Source organism: Castanea sativa, chromosome 7 (assembly GCF_040712315.1).
Source record: "Castanea sativa cultivar Marrone di Chiusa Pesio chromosome 7, ASM4071231v1".
Classification (NCBI taxonomy): Eukaryota; Viridiplantae; Streptophyta; class Magnoliopsida; order Fagales; family Fagaceae; genus Castanea; species Castanea sativa.
Genome location: NC_134019.1, coordinates 415,845 through 427,210, shown reverse-complemented (window position 1 = coordinate 427,210; position 11,366 = coordinate 415,845). Strand labels below are relative to the sequence as shown.

The 11,366-nt window shown below is 31.0% G+C and overlaps 1 protein-coding gene across 1 annotated transcript in view; it reads left to right on the top strand.

The window, feature by feature from the left end:
- Window positions 1–490: 490 nt before the first annotated feature.
- LOC142643116 (uncharacterized) overlaps window positions 491–11,366 on the top strand; it is a 46,488-nt gene continuing 35,612 nt past the window's right edge. The window contains exons 1-4 of the mRNA XM_075817654.1: window positions 491–1,675; window positions 3,408–3,480; window positions 5,352–5,454; window positions 11,016–11,243. Of these exons, the coding sequence (XP_075673769.1) occupies window positions 11,036–11,243 (208 nt within the window). The 5' untranslated portion in view covers window positions 491–1,675; window positions 3,408–3,480; window positions 5,352–5,454; window positions 11,016–11,035. The remainder of the gene's footprint in view (window positions 1,676–3,407; window positions 3,481–5,351; window positions 5,455–11,015; window positions 11,244–11,366) is intronic.

The following is an 11,366-nucleotide window of genomic DNA, read 5'->3' as shown; positions in this document are numbered from 1 at the left end:
AAAAGAGATGATATAAATGGTTGAAAGAGTGTTTAAGTAAAAGCATACAACATTTGTTGTTTTCTTTGCCGGCTAACACACATCATCAACGTAGCATTGTTTTTCTTGATTTCCCAATTAAAATAGGATTATTTTAGTAAAATCATGCTGACTTAAATAGTGCCCATGCAAATTTAACGGGTGCTGTATAACGGGTGCTGGACAGCACCCGTTAACAAAAGCCATCAATGAAACTCGAAAAATCAAATTATGACAGAACTTGTGAACTTCTGACAAAACGTGTAGAGTAGGTATAGTGCAATAATTTCTCCCTCCGTCCAAATGATTAACTATCGATGGCCTCAGGACCTTAACTTTTCCTATGTACTTTTTCTTTTTGATTGCAACTTTTCCTATGTACTATGTACTAATGAAAAGTAAAAGGTAATTTCCCCCTCCGTCCAAATGGATTAATTGTTGATGGCTCCAGGACCTTAACTTTCCTATGTACTAACCAAACATAAAGGGGAAATACTAACCAAAGTAAAATCCCCATTTTCCATTCACTCAGCAAACGATTTTTCCATCACCTACTTTTCAACCCATCTTTCATCGGATTGGTCTCGTTATCTCCCTCAGACTCGCAACTCCAACATTGGTTATTTTTATAAGCTCGCTCGTACACGTGCTTCTCTGAAGTTCAAGCTCAGTCCATCAAAGTCTCGAAGTCACGACTCTAACAACAGCAGCAGCAAAGACTACATCAAAAGTACCGCAGCCTGCAGGTATCTCCAAAACCCTTCCACAGATCCACCACTTTTTTTTCTATTTCTTTCATCACTCGTACAAACATGCAACTTACTTTACACCTTGAACACGTCCCACAACCAAATGTATATGCCAACTCCTCCAATCAACTCCCCCATAGCCAGATCCATTATTAATAATTAAGACATATGGGGTCTTAGGCGAAAAAAAATAATTTTAAACTCTTTTATCTTGTTTTAGATACAAAATTACTAATTAATTATGTATATTTTTTTTTCATAGAAAATCTATGACACAAAAATTTGACAAACTTTTCACTTTTGTTGATGTGCCAGTTTGATAATGATAAGTAGAAATATGACATTAGTAATAGACATAGATAAGAACTAGTAATATTTTGTCATCTTAATGTACTTGTTTTTGTTCTTGAAAATGCTTTAGAAAAAACATTTTTTACCTATTTCTCATATTTTCTTAGCTTCCAAACACATATTATAATAAAAATCCCAATATATAAACCCAAAGAACAAAAAAAAAAAAAAAACACCGAAAGTCTCAATTCCTTAAACTCAACACTAGAGAGAGAGAGAGAGAGAGAGAGAGAGAGAGAGAGAGAGAGAGAGAGAGGGTTTAGGCAGTGGCGGTGAGATTTGAGAAAGAGAGAAGCAGGGACAGCAAGCTTAAGAGAGAGAGGCAATGGCGATAAGATCAACGGCGAGATCTAAAGGCCCCCATCAAGGTAGAGGTGGTCTGATCTAGTCACAGTGGTTGTTGTTAGTGGGTGGATGGGTATAGTGGTTCGATCTGTTCGTTTGTGGGTGGGTTAGGGTGGTACGATCAGTTCGTGGGTGGGTCACTGTGGAGCAATGGTGAGCAATGACAACGACGGTCCTGTGAAAGGAGGCATTAACCTGCGGTGGAGCCACAAGTAAGCTCTCTCTCTCTCGGTTCGAGTAGGTTGAAAATGGGTGTAAGTAGTTTGAAGGTCAAACAGAAGTGTAAACTATTTTACACTTTAGGGGTTGTTATTTTACGGTCAACGAAAATCATTTTCCATTTGACTAAATTTTCCGGTCAATCTAAACACTCCCCATGGTGTAAAATATTTTTTGTATTCCTTTTACAGCTGAAACAAATATTTTCTGTATTACTTACTTTTCCAAATACATTTTCGTATAGAGTCTATCTTTTCTCTATCCCATTAAAATATTGTTTCTTTATTCTTTTTTAATCTTCCTTCATTCATTCATAATTGTTATATTTTTCAAATTCTTAACATCTATATTTTTTAATCTTCCAACGGTAATATTTTTAAATTTTCCAATACGCTTTTTTTAGCAAATATCATTAAGCACTTGTTACAATGATATAGTGAGTTGTAAGATCATCTAATTTTAATGAGAAATGTTATGTTCACAACATTTTCGCAGTACTTTCACAAAAAAATCATATGTGGTAAGTTGTTACTAGTTTTAATTTGAACCCATAACTGTTATTATTTTTTTACTCACAAATATTAGCTAATAACTATCTATCATTTATAAATTTATTGTGAAAGTAATGTGAAAATATTGTGGTAGCATTTCTCAAATTTGATTTCTTATTCTTTATTTTATTTTTCCTTTTTATCTTTATTTTTTTCATCCATATGTTTCTTCTTCTTCTTCTTTTTTCTTTTTCTTTTTCTCTTGTTTTTTCTCCTCCACACATGTATACTCACTACTCTCTCTCTATCTTCACTTTTATTTTTATCTTTCTACTTCACTCCAGAATATCCAGCTCTTTCTCTATTTCTTTCTCCTCCCTATCTTCACTTTTGTTATTGTTTTTCTACTTCTGTTACTCTTGACAATACATAGTTAATTTCTCACTACATACCTCTTGCATAATTTTACAACTCCACGAACCACCACATACCAAAGTTCATATTATGAAAAATCTCACTTGAGAGAGAGAGAGAGAGAGAGAGAGAGAGAGAGAGTCGTCCTTCACCGCTACCTGTCTTCTTTCTCCAACAACATGCAACCCAGATGGGTCTCTCTCTTTTCTCTATTTTATTTTTGGCTTTATTGTTTTGGTTTCATTTGGTTTATGAGAAAAATTGTTTTTGTGCTTGGATTGTGTTCTACTTTTTGTAGCCGCTGAGGAGAAAAAGAAGAGAGAAAGAGAGTGAGGAAGAAAGAGTAAGGGAGGAAAGAGGAAAAAAAATCATTTTTTATTCAACCAGGTGATTATTTTAAGTGATAAAAATGTTTAGAGTTGCTACAATAATTGCTACAATGCTCTCTTCTTCAAGAAATATATTGTAGTTGTTGGAGAAAGAAGAGAGCACTGTAGCAACTCTAAAAAAAAATAAAAAGATTAATGAGGCTGTTGAAGGATTTTTTTAATTTTTTTTTTTATATGTTTGTTCTTAAAAATTGGCTTTAAAGAGCCTATTAGACATGCTCTTATATTACACGAATAGTTGGACTCAAGAAAGCACCTGTTGTGAGTGTTTATTAATAATTTTAAGATATATGCATTATTGACTATGTATTATTGGATTGGTCTCGTTATCTTATCTTTATATATCTTGTACAATGCATTATTGACCGTATATTATTGTATTGGTCTTGTTATCTTATCCTTATAAATCTCGTACCCGTGCTTTTTTGAAGTCCAAGCTCAGGGGGCCACTGAACTCACAACCACTCCAATAACAGCACCGACTACATCAACAGCATAGCCAAGGTATCTCCAAAATCTTTCCACCTTCTATTTCTATTTCTTTCGTCACTCATACTCACACACATACTTAAGACCACGTCCCAGAATTCCCACAAACGGACCATATATAATCACGGCAATACACCACCGTACATAGTGGCCCAATCACCTCCAATTTTGAGCCTAAACCCTCGGACCATCTTTCCAGTTTCCAACACAAGCTACTACCAAAAGATAATGCCTGAATTGAATCACCCCCAATAATCAACATTATGGCTCCCAAATCAGCAAGAAATAAAACAGTACCGTCACTGAACCATACGGTGAAACTAACTATACACGCAAATAAATAATAAAATAAAATAAAAATAGAGAAGAAAGAGGAAAAATAAAGAGGAAGATATATTAGATCTGGTTTGGGAGGACCTTAAGGCTTGAAACGTGTAGTTTCAAACCTGATTGATATAAAACTAAGCCTACGAATTATATATAGATTCCTTTTAATTTCTACTCCAATTTTCTTTGGGAAAAGGACTATTCCACAAATGTTTGGAATTTTTAACAAACAATTTTAAGATGCTTTTTTATAATATTCTTCCATTGTTTAAAGAACACAAGAATATCATCTATATAGACTACACAAAAGTGTTTAAGCTCTTTAAAGAATTTGTCAATTTATCTTTGAAAATCTTGAGGAATTATAAATATTAAGCGGAAAAGGCATTATGTTAGGTTTTAGATCCCTATAAACTATAAACTAGATTGTTTAACCTAATTAATTAACCAAGTGAATACTTAAGTTTATTATTCAGATCTAGGATAAAACAATAAAGTCATATCATGTAAAGTAGTGGAAAATAAAGAACACAATGATATGATCATCTAGGAAAACTAAATCGGTAAAAAATTTGGGGAGGATTTAACTTAACTATTCTTAAGATAAAAAGAAAATCTACTAGAAAGAATTGAAGTTTACAATAAGACTTAGACCACTAACATCTTATTGCTACTACACGAAAAACTTACTACCACAACCCCATTATAACTCCGAGTCTACGGCTACTTCTTTTCTTGACCTTTGCAACACAAGCACCCACACTTATGATAAAAAAAAAAAAAAAAAAACACAAATTCTCCTGTTTGTGACTCCAAGACCACCCTTAAAGTTTTAAATCATCAGCACCTTTGATGATTATAGAAGACAATAACTTCTACAACACTAGATCTTGAGATTTTTCAAGAAATAACACTGGTAGAAGATATGAGAGAGTTTTTTGAGTACAAAACTCTAGATACAAAGAAGACACACTCTTCTTTCTCATAATATTTAAGAGAAAATTCCTACTTGTGTATGCGTTACCATTTTGTATTATATTTTTAATTATTTTTTTTCATAATCGAAACTTTTAATTATAAATTTCTCTAAATTGAAAAACTCAATGTTCTTTTATGACTTACTATTTTAGCTTTTTTTTTTTTTTTTTTTTCAATATTGACTTTATTTAGTTATATATTGTAAATTAAGGATTTATCATTATAAATTTTTGTTTTAAAAAAATGTTGATCTCTTGGGAGTTCAGAAACTAAAAAAAAAAAATATTTTCGAGCTCTTTATTGTTAATTTTTTTTTAATTTATAAAATTACATTTTGCCTCATTCAAAATGTGAGGTCTTTGTTATGAGATAATTACTACAACCCAACATCTTTGAGCATGTGAATTATTGGGCTTTGCTCTACTTTATTTTGATTCCAAAAACCTTAAGATGATTAATGAGTTTTGGTAAGCTTGATTACAGCACGTGTTGTGATTGTCTATAAGAATTTAAGAAAGACTGATAGTGTTGACTCTATTTTAATTGGATTGGTCTCGTTATCTTATCCAAGTTATTTTTAGAAGCTCGTACACGTGCATTCTTTGGAGTCGAAGCTCAGTGAACCACTCAAACTCACAACTCCAGCAAGAACAGCAACGACTACATCAACAGCGGCACAGCCAGGTATCTCCAAAATCATTTCACCTTACATATATTTCTATATCTTTGATCACTCACGCATATACACACACAAATCAACATTGAAGACCACCAGGTGCGAAACCACCCCCCCTCCCCCCCCCCCCTCCACACACAGACCACAACCACCGCAATACACCACCATACACGGTGGCTCAATCTGATTGGATGAGGGGAATTATTTTAGATAAGATCAAGTCAGTTCAAATACTCCACCAATAAGTCAATAACCCAACTACCCAAGTCACCACCTTAAGACCAGAACCCATGTTCATTTTAACCCATTGACCTAAATCACCTTAAAACCATACTTATTAAACGTGGATCAACTCAAGCTGGATCGATAAATCAGTGACCAGTACTTTGACAAGGCCAAGTCTTTAATTAGATCGTTTAAGCATATGATATGATCAATCCACAAATGCCAACGTTGGGTTCTTTGTATCCTGTTCAAATGGGACGGTTCTTAAAAGCATCAGGTCATATGCTTGAAACCTATCCGTCAAACTCACAAATGCCAACGTTGGGTTAACCCAAAATATGTCCAATCGAATGACCATAGCAAAATTAAAAAGCCCGTTACCAACCAGAGAAATGTTATGCCCATGACACTTTCTTAACAAATCTAAAGTGGTTGGTTGGTATTAGTTGTTCTTGGTGAGAAAAAAGTAATTTCAGTAGTACTTTCAAACTAAAAATAATAATAATTTTTTTTTTGAAAGAGAACTAATAATAACTTACAATTTATAATTTGTTATGAAAATATTATATATGTAACACTTCTCAACTAATTATGGTCAAAAACCAATTAACGCAATCCATAACAATCAATTTTAATCCAATATCCCAATAAATATATAACCCAAGTCAACCCAATCCATGGGCTTACCAACCCCTAAGCTTAACCAAATTACACAAACAGCTCTACATTTTTTACTTTAAAAAAAAAAAACTCTACATTTTATAAAATTACATTTGAACCCACATATATATTTCTAAATTACACTATACCCACACTTAACATAAATTATGCTTAGCGAAAAAATTGCCACTCTACCCCAAACTTTATTAAAATTGCAAAAACACCCATATACTTCAGTAAAATTACAATTTTACCCCTAATCACTAGGAGAACTACCAAAATAATCCCCAAACCCCAAATATGACTATATTAACCCTTAAAATTTCAAAAGTGACCAAAATACCCTTTGAGTTTATGAAATTATCTAATTAACTCTAAATTACACTAAAATGACCAAGATATCTCTAAGACCACAAAAAATGCTTATCGAACCCTAAAATTCACCAAAATGGCTTAAATAGCCTTGAGTATGCCAAAAACACATGACTAACCCATAACCTCCGAAAATTATATCTTGCACCCGGCATATATGCCGGGTGCAGGATATACCGGCTCCATAACCTCACCTAAATGACCAAATTGATCTTGGATTTCCCCAAATTTACCAAAATACCCTTGGAAACAATAAAATGACCAAAATGCCCATTAGTACCACATAAAAGTTTATTACGCTAAATTTAGGCCTCTTATGCACTTTCACTATTTCTTATTAGCATTTTCCACTTTCCTGGAATAAAATGATAAATATCATGACATGCTGTAGACAATTAATTTTCATTACCTTTGGAGACTTTAAGTATTGTAGGTTAGGGCATTAGCATGCAGAATAGTTTAAGCCATGGATCCATGCAAGGAGTCCTAAAACGTTTTAAAATATTCATAAATAAAATAATGTTCACTCTTTAAACCAAAAGTTTTTTTTTATTTATATATAATTTTATTAACTGTAAGTTTGGTAAATTGTAATGGGCACTATAATATAATAATTGTTCCAATGGTTTAGTTATTCAGTATTTTAGTAATATTTTTATCACATGGAATAGTAATTCGTTATGAATAACTATTCTTTAATATAAGGAATAATTATTCATCTCTAAAAGAGTTCTAATAGCTATTTCCTAGTAGGTGTAATAATTTTTAAAATTAATATATTTCTAAATAAACAAATTTTCTATATGTACATAAAAAATATGGAAAAAAAATAAAAAAATATCTCTCTCAAATTATTAAAAAATATTATTTTTTAGGAAATATAATTTATGAGTAAGATTTTTCCTAAATTATATCTTAAGTAATTTGATTTTGATGTCATAACTCACAACCAAACTTATGAATAAGTTTAGTTACTCTATTACAATTCATTTTATTCCTAGTAATAAAGATTACCATTTCTGTCGTAATCTTCATTTAGTGTACTAAACGTGCCCTAAGTAATTATGAAAAGAAAACCAAGAAGAGTTATCGTAGTTACATGAGTATACTAGAGTGTCTAATACCTTCTTTACCCATAACTAAAGTTTTGAACTTATATTTCTAGTTTGGTACATCATTTTGACTCATACGTAGGATATAGGTAAGAATTAGACATAGCAAAATGGGTAAGAATTTTTTTCTGACCCGACCCAACCCGAAAAATATATACCCGAACCCAATTTTTCTACCTAAAGCAAAAACAGGTTGACTCGTGACCCGACCCGTGTTTTTTTGCAGGTCAACCTGACCAGACCCGACATGAACCCTAACCATTTTTTAAAACTTTATTTTTGGTAAAAAAAAATAGTAAAATTAAGACAATATTGGTTTAATTTTTTATTGTAAGTTTTAAGGAAACAATTAATACATTTACATAACTACATGCAAATTAATTGGAAGATAAATGATTGACCATTCTGTAATGAGTAAATATTTTTAGATATTAAATAGTAAAGTGCTTGCTAAGATAATCTGGTTATAGTAGAATTAAATAGATAGATTTAAAATTGCAGACATGTGTGAGAAACATTCACAAATGTGAAAATAATGAAGCCAAAGTATCAAATTAGCATAAATTATGAATGCTTAGACCTATTTTTTTATGTCCAAACTAAATGACTTTCCAAAATAAATTATGATATCTCCTAGAGTGTGTGTTGCTTAACAATGATATGATTATAAAATAAGTAAGCAATCAAATTTTAATGTATATCTCAATTGAAATAAAGTGCCAACCACAATTGATAATAAATTATAAAATTATTTTTCAAGATTGTAAATTTCTTATATGTTTTTATTCTTTATCAAATGAGTTATCCAATAAGTCATTTGTAATTTTGTTTTATATTTTGAAATGTTGATATTGTGTTGAAATAAAACTTGTGTATTTTTTTTACTTATCTTTGTATTATTTTGTTTTAAATAGCAATGTTAGGATTTGTATAATTTTTAAATTATAGAATAAGTATTAATAAGTTTAACTGAGTTCATTCTTGATATAAGTGGTGAATTCAAAATAATGTATTTTACATCAAGTAATTTGTTGCATAACTTTCCAAATGGCAAAAACATGTTGGTTTCTTAATAAAATAATAATAAAAATTATGTGAAAAATACGAGTTAACTTGACCCGAACTCAACCCGACCTGCCCGTACCCAACCCGACCTGCCCGTTTTGCCATGTCTAGTAAGAATACTATATTGGCTCCTATATTTTGATAGTGTTAGAGATATGTTAGAGATATATTAGTCCAATATAATAAGTCCAAGTCTAATCATACTATGTGTGCAAGGAAAGTCTCCTATTACACTAGAAGTTTATTAACTTAGGGTTTAACCTACTATATATACCCATGTGATTCATTGTAACACAAAAATTTGTATTACGTTCTTATATGTTAAAGATGTAACCCTTAAAAGTTTCTTTCACATATGTTGGCTGTCAGGTTAAACTATATATGTAACCCTCGTGTTCTTATGTGCTCTATTTTATACTTTTGCTTCCGCGTCTATTTTAGCATACTTAGTGTGTGTGAAAAAGCTAGCTTATTTTGCTATTTAGTTTATTTTTGCTACTATTTATGGGTCCCATTATACTTTTTGGTCCTATTCATGGGTCTCACTATACTATTTCAGCTAACGTTTACCTTTATTTATAATACTTTTAGTAAAAAAATTTCAATTTTAGTAAAATAAACGGATCTCAAACAGACCTTTAACATGGTGTATCATAGCTAATATTCAACAAATAACAATCAATCTAATTTTTGTTATTTTCAAATTGCAGACAATTTGGTCCTAATTGTTAACTTACTAATAGAAAATATTTATGTAGCAAACAATTTGCATTTCTAGCACACACATAGCTAACATAATTATATAAAATCAAATAATCAAACATTAAAAAAAGTCATATAAGCATTTAATTAATGAAAAGGAAAAAGTCATGTCAAACAAAAATCAAAAACTGAAAAAATTAAATTGAAAGAAAAAAAAAAACCTCAATTAAATAAACAATGTTTAATTATTTAATTTTATATTATTATGTAGCACTATCATTATCTTTTATCTTTGAAATAATTAAAAAAATTTCTCTTATTTTATGTTCTTATTTTGATTTTTTTTATATATAAAAAAACATATATAAGTGAATATATATTTTTGCAAATCACATATAATTTTCTCAAAGAATTTCAAGTCATGTGAATATTATATAAAACGCTATTTTTAACAATTGGCAAACACCATTGGATACAAGTTGTGATTAAAGCAATCCTAAATCATGGAGATGTGATCAAAAGTCAAAAAAATTGAAAACTAATTGGCATAATAAAAAATAAAAAATATTTGAAACATTTGATTACATTTTACCCAAAAACACTTTATGCCGAATTCCAAATTTATAACTTTCTTTTTGTTTCTTTATATATATCACCGCGTTACATTTGGCTTTTAATATGAATATTCAAAAAAATTTAAGGGGACGAAAAAAATCTTTTTCTTAAAAATTATATACTTAAAAAAGATAAAAATTTCAAAAGGCTTGGGGCCATGGCTAGCTTCTATGTGGCTGCGCGGCTACAGCTGAACAAATATAACAAACATCAAGGTGTTCATATATCAGTTTTTCCTACAAATGTACGGATTGTTGTCGTTGAAATTCTCTGATTTACTTGCTACCAAGAAGGCAAGCACCCTTTGGGTGGGAGATCTTTGGTATTTGAAAACAACCATTTTTTATTTATTTATAGAGGATGAGCAATTTTTTTCAAAAGAATTGAAAAATCATATACAACAGAGCACCTAAACCAAAGAGCTGAAACAATTTGCTCTAGTACAACCTACAACAAATCAAGAAAAAACACTGAAACAAACATGGGGTCAACCTAAAAAAGTGTCCCTAAAAACAAAATGAGAAATACCCAAAAAAATACTAATAGCTTTGTTAATAACAGAGTTACAGAAACCCTTATGAGATCCCAATTTGCACTTTACATCCCATTTGATTTGATGATCTTCAGTATGGCTCTATTGAAACCAACCATTGCAATTTGCAAATTTTCATTAGCCTATAGAGTTAAATTATCTTTTGAAATGAAAAATGTATTTTGTTAAAAGAGATGATACTTTTTCTTGTACTCACTCTTCAATTATTCACGGAATTTTGTATTCAATATTAAGCATTTACATACATAATATCTTACAATGAAAGGAGCAAGAGGTTTCCACAAAATGAGTCATCGTCAAAGTGCTTCTCGGGGAGAGGAAATCGATCGACAAGCATGTAAAGATAAATGTTTAGTTCGATCAGTTTCTATATCACCATCTTCTCCAGACCTCCCTCGTGGAGGAAGTACTAGTCATGCGGCTTTGGACGCTGATACAAGCGAACTACTGTCACCAATAGGAGAAGAAAATCCAAATCCAAATCATAATCAGAGTATGTGCTCTCTCCTTATCTCTTGTACGCCTGCAGTTACACAAACAAAATGACACATAAATGAGTTTTCGAATGGAAGAGTACTATGAAATCGTTTGTACCAAGAGTTTTCTAACTAGCAAA